Raw genomic sequence first — 16,255 nt, 5'->3', positions numbered from 1 at the left:
AAAAAAATGGGGTTTTGTGGGGGGGGGGGGGGGGGGTTTGCTGGGAGTACAGCTTGACTGGCATAACGGAAACTTGACCACTTCTCACGGTATTTTACATCGTTGCAGATAAAAAGATAATAGAAAACGTGCAGCTTTAAATTAATGGTATGTTTGAAGTTTTATTTTTACAATATTACAACAAAACTATTGATGATTTGATACCTTTAATGTGTGTTAATGTTTGGAGTTGGTAAGTTCTTTCAGAAGGATTCAGAAGGATTTATACTACAGTAAAAGTCAAGTATTTTAGGTATATTTAATGCAAATTTATGGTAAAATTTTCAAACTTTTCCAGCACAGCACTTTGGAGAAACCTACACCTCATTATTATCACATCATTAATATCATTTATTACTGTTAACAATAATGTCTTGTGATAATTTTCTACATTCTCGGTCAATTAAAATAAAATTAAACTTAATGTTTTGAAAAGTCTCCCTCATAGACCGAATTCACCTGTCTGGTTCGAGAACTAATTTAACTAAAAAAATCCCCCAATTTCAGTAAAATTACTTAACATACAGAAAAATAAGTCAACCTTTATTTTACAAGGATCAATAAATCATTGAGCCAATAGGGAGTAATAAATATTCATTACACTGACACGATCCAAATAAATCTCAAGATAAATCATATCCCTTCTCAAATTAAATGCTTAAAATATCATACAAAGAAAATGTCTAAAAAAAAAAAAAAAAGCTCCCAATAAGTTTTCTGGCATTTAGAAAATGGAAATCATTTTGGAATATCTAACTAACCTAAAACAAGAGAAGTTTAGTCTGATTTTACTCTGAAAAAAACATCTGGTTTTAGCTGTAAAGAAGATTTTCCAAATTTAGGCTTTTAATGAAACGTTGGACTTTCAAGGACTTCAAACAGAAACCAAACACTTTCCAAAGCACCTGACTGAAATCTAAGCATTTTTTAAGGATTTCAAGGAAGCACCCATTCAAACCCTGTCTTACGAATTTTATGAGCTTACATTAGTGAGGTGATGACACTTTTTCCCTGGAAGATGCTCGGCCGCTGCTGAACGACCACATCCTGGGTCCGGAGCGACGGAGAAGGGGAATGCAGATAACCTCGGCTCCCTGGCCGGCCCGGCTGCTCCGGGGCGCCTGAACGATGCAGAAGGGGCAAACGTTGCAGCGTTGCTTCTGAAACTACTCACTGAGCCGACACTTGCTAAGTAACTCACCTCCACGCATGTACTCATTAGTGCGCTCCCGCTCTCTGATCTCCCTTTCCTTTTGTTCCCGTTCCTTCTCCTGCTCCCGCTCCCTCTCTGCACTAGCAGCAAGGTGGACTGGATGGCCTGAGTAGAACAGGGACAACAACATGCACGCAAAACGTTAAACTTCATACCTGCATGACATCATCACACCCCTGGCATCTGATGCATCACTGTTTTATGATGCATCAGACTGAAGTCATGGTTTAAATACTGGTCCACTGCACTGGGGGAACGGGATGAACAATTACCTCCTAATACACTAGGAGTGGTCAAATCTGCAGCCTTATGAGCTGAATTAGAAAGGTTAAATATTATTATGTCGAGAAAAGGAAAAAAATAAAATAAAACTAAAAACCAGGTCTGCCTTATTGTCAGGTATTATTAAAAATGCCCAGTTTTATTTTATTGTTTTTCCATTTTTCAGCTATGACCACAAAATGTTGGGAATTTCTGTGACTTATTAACACTGCCATCTGAAAGGAAAATAATTAGAAAAAGGTGTAGCGTTTGTGTATATAATCATTTTTGATTTATTCTAATATCCCTAAAAAATGGAGACACCTAATCAATAAACAAAGCCCACCAGAGTGTAATTTAATCAAATCCTAAATGCAGCTGTTCTGTGCAGACCTCTATAGGCAGCATCATGCTGTGTGGTGCTTTGTTTTTCTTCAGTAGTAACAGGAAGGCTCGTCAGAGCTGATAGGAAGATGGAGTGGAGCTAAGAGCAGAGCCACCCTGGAAGAAAACCCGCTGGAGGCTGCAGAAGATGTGAGACTGAGGTGGAGAACGACCCTAAACACACAGCAACGATTCAGACCAAAGATTGGTCTTGTGCTAGAATGGTCCAGTCAAAGTTCAGACCTAGATTGTGACCCAAAACACTTGCCGCTTTCAATGCGGTAAAAGGTTGGTCTACAATGTGAATAGAAATGACATTTTAGATGCAATTTGCACAAAGAAACATGCATCACTTTCCTTCCAGATCACAGTTAGACACTTTGTGCTGGTCCAAGACATAAACTACCAATAACAAACATGAGGTTTGTGGTTGTGACATAACTGAATGTGGAACATTTTCCCAGGTATGAATACTTTTGCAAGTCACAGCACACAGACAAACACACAAGCACCTTTGGTGGTAACGGCTCAGTAAAACAGACCGTGCACATCGGGATGCAGCTGGTATGTAGCTGGTGTTAGAAAGCTCAGGTAGTTTAAATTTTGTCACAAGAAGATTATGACTGTTTTGTTTTTCTGTAAACAGAAGCAAGTTAAACAAGCTAGTAATCATAAACTGAAGAAACTTGAAATCTAAAATGCAGCTGTGAAGTCAGATCATCTTGGTGCTTTACACTGAATCTACACATTTGGGAGAAAGCAGGATTTGGACAGAAATAATCCAGAAACATGAGGAATTAGAGCGGAAACTATCGATTATTTTAGTAGTTGATTAATGTATCGATTATTCTGACGATTGATTCATTTAATTTAAAAAGGCACACTCTACAGATGTTTTATTTAGCCACATAAACATTTTTATACAGTTTTAGAAATATATTAACTGATACAAATAAAAAAAAATCCAGTGTCTTTTTTTAATAAGAAAATAAACATTTTGATGCCTAAAATCTGACACCATTGCATTCCTTTAGTAAATCAGAATGACATTTTCAGACAAAGGTGTTTTTATCTTAAATGCAAAAATGTATATATTTTTCTTGGCTTAATTACTGCACTGAATATGCTTTTTTTTAATCAAATTGCTTTCTTTTCAGTCTGTATACTCCAGTTAACAATTAATTGATTACTAAATTAGTTGACAATTATTTCCATAATCGATTAATCGTGATTAATTGTTTCAGCCACATTGAAAATATTGAATTCCTCCAGAACTTCCAATCAAAACCTAAACATTCAATCAGAACACCTTGACAGTTTCGTATCAGACCGATCCCAGCGGTTCCTGCGGTAATCCTAAACCTCTCTGGGCGGTCGAGACTCGCCGCAAGAGTGTGAGGGGGGACACAGAGCTGGTGGCAGCAGAGATAAGGGAAAAACAGGGTGTAGGATTGGGAGGGGTCCTCACCTGGCGATATGGAGGCTGGGTTGAAATGCCTAGGAGGGAAAGGGGGCTGAGCTCCAGAGAGGTAGGCGCGTTCCAAAGTGGGAGTACCTGTTCCCCCAGGGTGAGGCAACAGGATAGTTGGAGGCATCTGGGTTAGATCAATAATCCCTTTTACAGACAGAAGCAAAGGGCCAGTGGTGAACAACAAGAATCGATCCATCAATTTCTGAATGTATGTAGACACTTAGCTGTAACCCATCACCTTCATCCCAAATCCCGCTTGATCAGAGAGCGACAGGGCTGCGCGGAGTGGAATAGTGGTCAACTTGTAAGAGGCAACCACTCAGCAAATGTGAGATTTCGATGACCACACCCGATAAATAAATTGAGTTAACAGCCAAATGAGTCGCAGCCCCAATTTAAGAGAGAGCAAATCGGCTGAATTTGTCAATTTGTTTTAAAAAAGAAAGAAAAAGGTCATTTGCTTCTGGGCGTCTGCAAAAGGTAGCCACTACTTCACAAGCACACAGTCTGCATACTACAGCCTCCCCTGCCTGCTGCGGCAGATGAGAGACTTACCTCGAGGAGGCGGTGGGTACGGGATGGCGACGGGTTGTTCCCGCGGCGACAGCCCTCTGGCCATGTCGGGCCGAGGGATGCCATGCATCTGCTGCGACGTGATGTAATCGTTGAGGATGGTCTGCCGAGTGTTCTCCATGGTGTACAGCTGGTAGGTGTTGTGGTAGCCGGTTGGTGAGGGTTGCCGGGGAAACATGAACGCTATAGGACACAAAGAACAAAAAAAACAAAAAAAAACAGATGAATGAATATGAACAGACGGCTCACTGAGACTCATCGCTGTTGCTGACGTCAATCACTGAAAGAGATCCTGTCGACCGGATGCCTAGGAATTAGGCAACCTGATCTGCTTTCGTCACCTATTTATAGCTGAAGTAGAAAAAAAAAAAAAGTGAGAACGTTTTAAAAACACCGTACCAGGATCGAGGCCTCTGTGGCGGAAGGCCAGGGTGGGGTCCAGGTGTGGGGGCAGGTGGGTCTGATACACCTCTCCGGGAACCAAAGGCCGGTGGTGGGGGTCGAACGGGCTGTGGGAGGCCACGGGGTCGCCCACCGACACAGGCGACTTGGATGGGATGCTGTCCCTCTGCGTCGGGGTCATGGCACTCTTCCTGTCATGTGCAGCGGATTTGGCAGAACTCATGCCCCCTTAAAGACAAACAAATGACCCACAATGAGCTGATTTCATCATGTCAGAGAAAACATTAAATCAAAATTAAAAAGAGCATCAAATATCCGCAGCAGACGAACACAGAATGTTAATCCGACACGTTTATCCAACATAGTGAGGGATTATGTCCATTTTTCAGGATTCCTCACTAAATGACTACAAAGACTGTCAAATGGCTAAAACCCTCAGGATGGAAACTGTAACATTGTTTTCCATGTAAAAGACTGTCAATATATAAAGGCCTGGCGCTCTCTCTGTGACGCTTCGCAAAAGCAAAACAGAGGATGCAGGGAGGGAGTAATTCCATCTAAACTTGGATTAATAATTAATAAATGTGACACTTTAATGTCTCCACTCGTTATCCTACCTACTCAGACTGGAGCAGAATACGAGGATCCCTCACATACCGACTGATTAAAGCAGAAATCATTACTTTTTGACTCAAAAATCAATTTTGAATCGAATCGTGGCTCCAAAACTTGTGAAACAGTAAACGATTCCCACCCCTAGTAAATCCCCAAAGCATGAGCCAACAAAATCCTTTGCCCCTAAAGCGCTTATGGGACGTACCCTCTGACCCCCGTCCCAGCATGGGGGATCCTCTGGAGACGGGATTGGTGCTGTAGTTGACGGGCGTCCTGCGAGCGCTGGCGTCTTCGTACATGCTGGGGCTGTGCTGGGACTTCCCGGCCTCCTGGTGCGTGGAGCGCAGGACGGAGGCCGTGCTGTTGACCACAGAGTGCCGCACCGCCTTGCCCTCCTCGTACTTGGGTCGCTCCATGGCCTCCAGCTGCGGCATGCTGTGGGGAAGCTTGCTGGGGCTGGTGATGAGGGACTTGACGTTGTGTTTGATGGTCGGCTGGCCCAGGGAGTAACTCTGTTGCAGAGAGGAGAAAGTATCTCTATTTGTATGAAGCGATGAATAGTTCAGTAGTTTAATTCAATTCAGGGCTGTGACTAATGATTATTTTAGTAATCAATTAAATTGATAAAAAGAAAATGGCACATTCTACAGAGATTTCATTTAATCACTACAAGCTTTTCTATGCAATATTAGAAATACATTAAACGATGCAAATAAACAAATAATTCAACTCCCTTTTTAAACAGGAAAATAAACATTTTATTGCCTGACATGCAATGACGGAGGACTCCTTCAGCAAATTTGAACCAGGTGAAGCTAAAATTAGGCCAATGAGGAGTTTTGGCTAAAACATATTTACGGATAAAATTGTTTTTCTCTTAAATGCTAAATGCATTTTGTACAGTTTTGGGTAACTGGTACTCTGAATATGTTGTTCTTGGTCTGCAATGGATGTTTTTTTGAATCTATACACTATAGTTAACAATTAACCAATTACTAAACTAGTTGATATTTCAACAATCAATTGATTGTTGAAATATCAACAATCAATTGTTGATTGTTGATTTTTATAGCTAAAATAGCTGTTTAATTCAGCTATTAAACAATTATTAGCTGAATTGTTTCAGCTATTAATATTAATCAGATTAATAGCTGAAACAATTCATCTGATTAATTGTTTCAGCTATAACTCAAACAGTTTTTCTTAAACAGGGGTGTCCAAACCTTTGGGTCAAGATTGACAAGTTAAAAAGACTTGCAGGGCAAAAAAATAGTTTTTTCTTCTCAACAATATGTTAAGCTGCAGAACTTTGATTTGATAAAAATAAATTGATTTTTTGTTGAAAAGGGAAATGTGTAAATTATTGTAATTCCAAAAGTGAAAGAAGGTTTTGCAGGCTTGCCTCACCATAGAGAAAGTCATCCAGTTTTTCCAAATTTTTAATGTCTTGACTGAACAAAATAAAAGATTTGGTCAATTCTGAGCTCCAAAAATAGCATTTAGGTCAGTATTTCTTTGAAAATGCTTCCAGCATTCAGACAATTTTAGCAAATGAATGAGATGCAGATTTGGCTGCAGAAGCGTTTACTTTTGAATAAAAGTAAGAAAGCAATAATCCTGGTTATGCAGAGATATATAAAAATATAAACTATGGAGTCTTGAAGTGTTAAATTTACAGAATAAATACAAAAATCTCCACAAAAGGAGCATAAAAATCCTACAGAATGAGCCTAAAATGTAGATATAAATATAATACTTTGTGTCGTAGCCAATATTTTCTATTGTAAGATTTTAATTTGTGATAATTTTGCCTTAATTAAAAATAAAAAGTCTTGTATTATTCTTGAATTGCAGTCAGGGGTTAAAAACAATCTGTCTTAGGGCTGCAAATGGCCCCTCTGGAGGCAACTGATCAATAAAGGGTTATTGTTGTGCCCAAACCTGAGGCATGGAGCCCTCTATCACCCTCCTGTCAGGCAGGTCAGGAGTCTTGCACATGTCCTGTCCAGGTTGGTCCTGTCTGGGGATTTCGTGAATGGAGCGCCCCCTCTCTTTGATGGTGTTCACTCCTTCGTAGGGCTTGCCTTTGCCGATGGCCTCTTCGAATGTTCGGATAGGCGGGCTTTCTGTTTTTATCAGCTTCCCGTATTTCACCGTGTCCTCATACGCGTCAGCGGTAGTTCTCGGTGTCCCTAATAAAAAAAATAATAATAAAAAATAGATAAATAAATAAAAATTACTCCGGCCTTGCTTTGTTTTTGACACAGCAAACTACAAGTGTGGAAAGCTTCCCAGGCATCCACCTTGCATAATGGATCCAGGGATCAGCGCTCTTTCCTTGGAGTCGCCATGATGCCCTTCTCTAGGTAAAGCCCGGCTGATCAGACCTGGAATGAAAGAAAATATCACTCATGAAACAGAAAATACAAACTACACACTATTAATGCTCCTTACACTTTATGTTACATTACAGCCATGAGCCTCAGTTTATTTTACTGGGATTTTACTTCCTGTACTAGCACAACGTAGTGCATCACACAAGTGGAAGCTTTCCTGTCCAGCATTTGGTCCAGTTTGATTTGACATCGTTTCTTTTCTAGTTTATGAGAACTAAAATATCTGTTTTATGTGACCACTTTTGCCTTTATTTGTGTTATTTTTGTGCAGCACTTTGGGCAAGCTTACTCTCTTACTCTTACTCACTTTGTTTTGTTTGTTTTCTTTACAAATTGCTTTATACATAATCTGGATTTGGGAAAGGTCTGCCCTGGAGAGATTTCGGACATGTTTCCCCTGAGCGGTGGATCTGTGCAGATCATTGGGTGACAGATTAAAGGGGTCTGAAAGCCACAATTTATAGAATTTCATTTGCAATTAAAAAAAAATAAATAAAGACATTCATAATTTTTCTTTCAAGTTGCCATTATGTGCTACCTTGTGTTTGTCTGTCACATAAAATCCCAATAAAATACGACAAACTGTGTTTTTCCAAAGTGCAGTGGTAAAGCCGGTGACACACGAAGAGTACCCTCAAACGGAGCGCCCTCCCTGCCATGGTGCGCTCTTCCCATGGGACCCTCCATCATGTCGTGGGTGCGTTTCAGGTCATGACCTGTTCTGGGGCTTCTGGTGTTTTCCCTGGGATTCTTTATACCTAATGGAAACAAAGAAATCCAGCTTTAAAGAATGGCAAAAAAAAAAAAAAACACCTATTAGGCACTTCAACAGTAATAAATCTCCATACCATCATAGGAGAGGATGTGGCCACTTTTGCCTTCATAAATGACTTTAGCCAGCTGCTCCCCCCTGGCTTTATCTGGGCTGCCCAGGTCCTCCGTGGCCAGCTTTGTGATTGTGCCCTTCAGGAGGTCAGCAGCTATGCTAGGCTGGGACAGAGCTGGAGTGCCCTGTGTCGTTGACAGCAAAACAATGTTACTTCAGTGGATACCAACACACACAAGGGAACCAATAAAGCGTAAATTATTTGTTTAATAATTCATTGCCTGAGTGATGGATCCTCTGAAAGCCAGGCCTTCACCAACCTTTGCCGGGTTGCCTCTGCCGTCCTGGATGGAGGAAACCACAGCTCCTGCCGGGCGGGACAGAAGAAGAGTTCAAGTGGAAATACATCAAGTTATATGACGACAGGCGCAGAACAAGTACCGAAACTTTCATAAGAGCATTTCCAGCATATGAATACATATGAATTCCTATGTCCCTATTTTTGTTTGTTTCTGTCGTACTTTTTAAAACTGGGAAAGATCTGGGAAGAAAATATAAATCTGCTCGAACGTCAGCCGGGTTTTACCGTCTACAGAATCATGAAACTGGCTAATGCTAAATTTGGCATCTGATTTCTGAAGTGCGATTTAAGGGACCCGTTTGTTTTTGTCGTCTTGACTAATTTGGATCGATTTGATCCAAGTCAGTTGGATCAAATGGAATCTGGTTGCCATTTGAACCAGATTCACTAACTGCAAAATAAATAAAAAATAAATCACAGATCCAGTTCAACCTCAATTCAAAGTTTCCTCACTTGATTGTTTTAAGCTATTTAAATTTATCTGATAAAAAATGTGTAAGTTTTGTACATTGTAGATTAATTAATGCTGTAAGTAAGCTGCCTTTCAGTAAAAAGTCTATTTTTGTTTAGTCTATATAGTCGAGTCAACGATTAATCGATCATCAAATTGATCGACAATTATGTCAGTCAACTATTTATCACGATTAATTACTAAAACATAATCTCATCCGAGTCTGATGTTAGTTTGAAGAGATGGTCTTGTGTTTTTTGGTATGTTTGTGTAGCCATGTGCCAAACGTTGGACCTACCGGGCTTGTTGGGGTCCATCTGCCGTGGCAGCCCCAGAGAGATGGAGCCCCCGGAGCTCTTCGTCCCCTCCGGCCCGTAGATGGCATGAGAGGGCAAATAAGTGCCAGGAGTTCCCTGGATAAGAAACGGGACAAACAGTTCATCTCATGTTCAGGTCACTGCGGCCAACAGAATAATAAAGTGGTGTCAAGTGACACCGATCATCTTTTAGCTCCTGATGCACTGCTTACGTTACGGTGTCGACCACCTCACATGGTGAGAAAACAACCGAGGACGCTAATACAACCAGAATATTGTATTAGCGCAGCATCGATTACGGCTCTAATCACAAGCAGAACAAATGTGCAAGTAAAATTGGATTTGAAAGGGACGAGTGGGTCGCGCTGAGGTAAACAAACCCAGATCTTCCAGTTTAAACTGAACCGTCCACGTGAAGCCTGTTAGAGAATTAGATTTGAACACGAAGACGGAGAATTTCAGTGACATGGAGAGAGACCCGGGTGTCTTACCTGGGAGATGGAGCCGCCCTGGATGAAGGAGGGCTTGTCTGTGGGCTTGTTGGTTGGAATGAGCGGAGGAGGAGAAGGAATGTTGGGAGGTCGACTGTGTCTGTTGAACGGCAGACGAACTCCGTCGTTCATGCTCTGGACCAGCTGGGAGGGGTTGGGATGGAGGACTGGAAGGGAAACGGCACAGAAGAATACAAACTCTGATTAACGACAAATTAAAGATTTTTTTTATGGTGTTCGTCACAGGGCTGGGCGATGCTGCATAAAAATTAAGTCTTTTTTCATACCAGGTTTGATTTTAATCGCTTCGTTTTTCTCACTTTCTTTCCTAGAAATTAGTTTACCGATGACAGAAAACATTTTCAAAAGGTGGCTTTTATTCCAGTTGTCTGTTATGCGAGTTAAGGCGATGCTATGAGAATTTTTGTTTAATTACGAGAACATAGTCAAAATATTTGAAAAACAAAAATGCAATTTTACCAGAGGAACGTCTTAACATTACAAGAAAAAAGTCGATTTAACGAGAAAAAAGCTTGGTTAAATTTTTGTTGTTGTTCTGTATTCTTGTAATTTTATTCAAATTCAATTCAAATTGAAAAATACTTTAATCGATCCTAAAGGAAAATTAAATGTTACAACTAATCTCGTAATTAAAAAAGAAAAAAATATTGACCCTTATATTTCGTCGTAGAGTTGATCTGAATTCAAATTCCACATAAACAGAAACTCTAAAGCGGGTTTGTCAAACAAGATGGCCACCAAGATGGCGCGCTGACGTCACTTAACTATGGAAACCCAAAGAGTCCAATGGTGAAAAAAAATCCAGATTTTCCAAAAATTAAAACTTCAAAACAAAAAAAATTATTAATCGATTAATCACCCAGTTCTGGTTTGTAAACATTTCTCGTTGCAATATTCCGTACTCTTCGAGACTTAATATTAAAGAGTTGTTTTTACTCGTTTTGAAAAATACACAAAAGTTTCTACAGTAGATGGACAAAAACGAACAGAACGATTAACGGATGGAAGGGAAAACAGATAAAAGGTTAATCAGATTGACAGACTGGTAAAAGAAAAACCAGATGAATAAATCAAACTTCATACTTGTCCATCCTACAAAGGAAATTCTATAAATCTTTCTCAGCATCTTAGCTCCAAAAGCCCTCATTTCCCCTCAAAGTCCACAGGTTCAAACATTTAGATGCTCCCTGTCTCCTTTAATGTACCCTGGTAAAGCGGAGCAGACAGAATAGTTCATAACAAACCACAGATCCACAGCGGCGCAGACCGAGCGGCCTCGCTGCAGGGGAGAGCACCTCGTGTTCTGCTCTCTCCAAAATAAAAAATGCAAATGGCTGGAAGAGTTCCTCCGACAGTCACAGACATCATAATCCTGTCGGCTCAAAAGGGGGACGGACGAGAAAACAAGTCCCTCTATAACATATTTATAAAGCCCTGCTCCGGGGAGACGGTTCGAAGCGAACAGGCTGTCAGCGGCTGCAGAGGGAACATCATGGCAAACAGAAGCAAAAACCGAGAGAATTCGGGATATTGACGTAGAAAAGCCTAAATCACACTGGATTTATTCTGATCCCACTTCATGAGTCAAAGACTTAAGGCCTATGCAAGAAGTTATTTCTGATTGGAGATCCCACAGGAAAGGTGGAAGACTGACAGGATCATTAAGAAAAAAACTAAAAAAAATATATATATATATATGTATGTATAAATATAAAAAACAGCAGTTTTTTTATTTTATCAAAGCTAGAATAAGATGGCAACTAATGATTATTTTAGTAATAGATTTTAGCAGACTGTTAATCAATTGCGGCAAAAGATGCTTCTCCAGCTAAAAACTTACTTCTAGTGTCTAATGAGAAACGCTCAGCTCTTTCTGCCGAGTTAGTATCAATAAAGTGTAGAGTTAATCTGTTGATTAATTTTTGGGCAAATCGTTTAATAACTGTAGAATTTCAACCAGGTGAAGCTAAAACTTTGAACAAGGAACACAAAGTTTTGGCCTAATTACTTCTCTGAATGTGTTGCTCTTTCAGCAAATGAGCTTTGAGTCTAAACCAGTTGGCCATTATTTCAATAATTGATTAATCACAATTAATCCGATTAACAGTTTCAGCCCTGGTCAGTTATGAAAAGCCTTTGTTGGCACTGCAGTGACGAAACGCTTCTCATCTTTGCTGACCAGCTTTATGCATGTTTCCCTCTTTGCAGATGAACACAAAAGTGAGTTTGGAAAACCTCCATACCATCACCTTAATATTTAACGGGATTCTCCACCAGATTCTGGCTGGGGAAACCCAACGTTACCAGTTCATGCCAGAGCTGTTTGGTAACTGGCGCAAACTTCAGATTGGCGAAGCTCTAATAAGTTTAATTTCAATCAACAAAACTTTATTTTCCTGCTAGCAAGTCGGACTCTTCTGGTGCTAGTGCAACTAAAGCAGCTCTTGCTTTACACTGTGCAGATTTCATAGAGTTAAATCACACATATTCATGCAGCAATGAAAGAATAACCTTCACACGCCATTTGGGTCACAGAGGTGACCAGTGCTGCCAGAAGGATGATTTAACTATTCATCTTAAAGTGAAACATAAGCAAAGACTACATACAAAACCCTACAGAATGAATGAGAGCCATTATCGCTGCCAGAGATGGTAAATATGCTCATGTTCCCAGTTAAACGAAGTTCAAATGCATCTTGCATAGAGTTTATTAAATAGAGGAAATTCAAGAAGACTTGTTTAGAGAACAGGAGTTCAGACTTCTGCCAATGGTGGCCACAACTGTCAAGTTTTCTCATTTGCTATGAAAAAAATGCTAAAACAATTCTACAGTAAAAACTAATTAAATACGCAATATTTTAATGAAACCTGCTAACAAATTTTGGTAAACCAAGAAATCATTACTGTTTAAGCTTTACCCTTAATAACATAAAGTTACCTAATTTTTAAAGTGAAATCAGTAATACTTTTATAACAAATTTATATCAGTAATGATTTCCTGGTTAATGTCAAGTTGTCATAAAGACATTTTGAATAATGTCAACTTTGTATTAAAAGTGTCATAATTTACCGAATGACGCTTTATAACAACAGTCATAAATATTCATGAAGGCTTATTCATGTTCGTGACATGTGTTATGTCATGTTTATGACAGTGTCATGTCAGTCTTATTCAACCCCCTTCAAATAAAGTGTTACCCAAATTTTTAATGCGTTGTATTCAAGGATACAAAAACATGATACGAGCTCCTCTTATTAAAAAAACAAAAGGGGACTAAACAAAGGGAGGGACTAAAAGTTTACAGAATATAATTTTCTTATTTAAAAAAGAAACTGGATTGTTTATTCGAATCTTTAAATTCATTTCTAATACTGTGTAAAAAAAAAAGGCCTAAAAAACCTTTAGAATCAAATTAATTATCAGAATAATTGAGAGAATAATCTATTTCTAAAATAACTGTTAGCTGGAGTCCCAAACAGCAGATTAAATAAGTTTAGAGAAAGTGGAATCTAAAGGCCTCAAACACCTTGTAGCAGAAATGAAAAAGACAAAGCAGCAGCCAGACAGACAGAAAGAGAATCGACCAGGAAAATAAGGTGAAGACGTGCGATTCTTTTACTTGGAAGCTCTCAAAAAGAGGAGGAAATGGGGACATGGGGGTCAGGCTGAGGTAAAGCCTCACTCAGCCCCACAGGGGAGAGTCTCTCATTAGAGAGACTAATGGCCATAATGCTGACCCAGAATGGATGGACCTGTGTAAATAACCCCGCTCTCCCACCTGGACACACACCTGCTAAAACGACTGTGCCGTGTAGCTGTCAAAGCTCGGCGGCTCGCCGACTGCTCTGCTCCTCGCAGCACTTTGGCTTCGGGGTGCTAAAAGCTTTCCAGAGTCAAGCACATGATGTCACGGCTCTCTCGCACTCCGTGTCTAAACCACGTCTGACCACCCGGGAGAACAAAGCCTTCCGGCTCCCGACCGGAGTCACATCAGGAGGATCGCCACCACCGCAGACTTTGGATCGGTTTAATCATGCTGTAAACAGGACCTGCTAAATTCTGTCTGCTGACATGCATGGCGGCAGAACCTGCTGCCCCCTCTGGGGTTCCAACAGATTTTCACGGCAAACGTCCATGATTAAGCCGACTCAGTTAACAACATTAAAAAAAGTGGATTACTATTAATTTACAAAAAACTATTTCTACAGAAATCAGGCTTTAAATACAAGATCTGCAAATGGTGGAAAGAAAGAGATGGACGGATGGATGGATAAAAAGGGTGAGAGATGACTGATGGAATAAGTCCGAACATGGAGAGACGATGGGACAATGACTGACAGAAGGTGGACGAATGAATGTAAGGGCAAACTATTAAAACGATAGATGAAAGAACAGATCATTGGAAGAATATGAACAGGACATAAACATATAGATGGAGTCAAGAATAATTTTCCATGTTTTGTTTTTTGACACCAATCCAGACCAAGGAAAAAAAAAAAAAAAAAAAAAAGCGTTTTCCAGACTGCACAGAAACCCTGTTTGTCTCCTAGGAGACTCCACAACAACGATCTGGCCTTCAACAACACAACAGGTGCACAGCAACTAAAGACTGAGCTCTTCTCGTACCGTCTCTGTCCAGCACAGAAGGGCTGCGGGTGTTGAAGTGGGGCCTGCGCTCCAGGTCGCCCTGATCCTGCCGCTGCTTCTCTTCCTGGTGAGCCGAATCATGCGCTGCTTTGATCTGGTGCTGCAGCATGGTTAAACCGCTGATGGGAATGCCGCCGGGACCGTAAGAACCAGGCACCTGGATTAATGCAGCGGGAGAAATCGATTCAGGACACAACACAGAAGAAAAAAATAGACACAGACGCCTTAAGTAATTGAAAGTGTATGCGTGTTTCACCAACTGAAATTTGACACTTTTAAAGACTATCGTGAATAAAATTTAAGACTTCTATCACAACAGTGATGTACAAAGGAAATCCAGAGGGCCAAAACTGTGAAAGCAGCAGCTTTGAGCTTCTCAGATAATAAAAATGGCATAAGGCCATGTCTTTAGCTAAGTAGCTAACAAGAGAGCCATACTCTAGCTGCTAATGGCTTGTTTGTTTGCTAGATGGCAAGGAGATAACAAGCAAACTAGCTAGCTAGCAAACATTAGCAGCTTCTTACTGGTCGACCTCAACCGCCTTGAGTCAGAGTGCAGTGACTGAAGACATCAACTCACATTTAGAAAATAGAAAAATCTTAACTACTGCCATGACAAAATGTAAGACTAACATATTTAAGGCCAACTTACATGTCCTCTAGTGAATGTAAGAAATATTAAAGCCTTAATTTCATTTATGTTAACTTTTTAAACAAAAGGCTCAATAAACCATTTCTTCATCTCAAACAGCTGATTTGGACCACCTGGTTCGCTGAGGACTGGCTACATCTAGTTCAAAAATGAGAGAGTTGACAGAAGTGAAGTTTCCCCTGCGTTACAGCTGCCTTCATCTTTGCCAGTGTAAATAAATCAAGCTGAAACTAACCATAGGAGGGATGGCAGCTGCCCTGTGCTGCAGCTGCTGGATGTTGAGCTGGGCTTGCTTGGGCGAGGGCATGAGCACCGATCCCGGAGGGCTGAGCAACGACGGTTTTTCCATGGAGTATATTCTGCAGAGATAGCCAAATAAAATAGGCAATTGTGTTGCAGAGCAGCTATGTTGCAAGTATAAAGATGTTTTCAGAGGCTCACCTCTGCCGATCAGGCTCGGACTCCACATCTTCGTCAGCACTGCAGGTAGCGCTCGAGTCATTGTCCGAGTGGAGCTCCCTCTGCCGATCGCCCGGCTCTCCCTTCTCGCCCTTCTCCTTGATCTCGGGCTCCACCTTGACTTGAACCTCACCGGTCTTCATGTCCACGTCCTGAGGTTCGGTTTTGGGATGCACGGGGCCAGGGAAGGAAGAAAGCTTGACTTTTTCTTCCTGGGATCCGCTCTCGCTCTCTGGGCTCTTCTCTTCCTTGACGCGAAGCTCCCCGTATGAAGGCTCTGCGGGCTTTCCATTGCTGGCTTGACTTTTGTCCTGGTCTGTGCCCAGAGCTTCGCCCGCCGTGCTCTCAGGTCTCTTTGAGTCGACCGGTTTTGAGGAGTCGGGCTGAGAGGGCGAAGGTGCGCTCTCTGTATCAGAGCTGTTATCACCAGCTGAGGAAAAGGAAGACTATGTCAAGGATTTGGGTAAAGGCTTCAAATGTTACAGAAAAATAACATGAACCATTTTTGCACTTTCACAAACCAAACACAAACCGTCCAAACACACAACAGGTCAAACGAGATGAAACATGCAGATCCGCCTGCCATTATCAGCTTGCATGTTCTGCACTGCTGCAGCTGTTGCCATAGTGATATCAGCAGAACCCTCTTATGACCAACCTGTCGGCGCCGACAGG

General features: G+C 40.9%; 1 protein-coding gene across 6 annotated transcripts in view; it reads right to left on the bottom strand.

Moving 5' to 3' along the window:
- Positions 1-1,009: 1,009 nt before the first annotated feature.
- ncor1 (nuclear receptor corepressor 1) overlaps positions 1,010-16,255 on the bottom strand; it is a 63,534-nt gene continuing 48,288 nt past the window's right edge. For 2 of the 6 annotated variants that reach the window (XM_015017059.1, XM_015017058.1), the window contains 16 exons: positions 15,563-16,010; positions 15,357-15,480; positions 14,449-14,626; positions 9,801-9,967; positions 9,291-9,405; positions 8,462-8,550; positions 8,203-8,365; positions 7,987-8,112; positions 7,262-7,345; positions 6,900-7,150; positions 5,164-5,470; positions 4,341-4,571; positions 3,924-4,124; positions 3,366-3,512; positions 1,241-1,357; positions 1,010-1,160 (listed from right to left, as the gene is read on the bottom strand). In XM_015017059.1, coding sequence (XP_014872545.1) covers positions 1,021-1,160; positions 1,241-1,357; positions 3,366-3,512; positions 3,924-4,124; positions 4,341-4,571; positions 5,164-5,470; positions 6,900-7,150; positions 7,262-7,345; positions 7,987-8,112; positions 8,203-8,365; positions 8,462-8,550; positions 9,291-9,405; positions 9,801-9,967; positions 14,449-14,626; positions 15,357-15,480; positions 15,563-16,010 — 2,888 coding nt within the window. In that variant the 3' untranslated portion in view covers positions 1,010-1,020. Of the gene's footprint in view, positions 1,161-1,240; positions 1,358-3,365; positions 3,513-3,923; positions 4,125-4,340; positions 4,572-5,163; positions 5,471-6,899; positions 7,151-7,261; positions 7,346-7,986; positions 8,113-8,202; positions 8,366-8,461; positions 8,551-9,290; positions 9,406-9,800; positions 9,968-14,448; positions 14,627-15,356; positions 15,481-15,562; positions 16,011-16,255 lie in introns of those variants that run through there. The other 4 variants (XM_015017062.1, XM_015017060.1, XM_015017063.1 and 1 more) reach the window with 4 other exon arrangements.

Source organism: Poecilia latipinna, unplaced genomic scaffold, assembly GCF_001443285.1.
Source record: "Poecilia latipinna isolate Pla-1442-1.1 unplaced genomic scaffold, P_latipinna-1.0 Scaffold2099, whole genome shotgun sequence".
NCBI lineage: Eukaryota > Metazoa > Chordata > Actinopteri > Cyprinodontiformes > Poeciliidae > Poecilia > Poecilia latipinna.
Note: the sequence above shows the minus strand (reverse complement) of the source record. Positions and strands in the feature narration are given on the sequence as shown.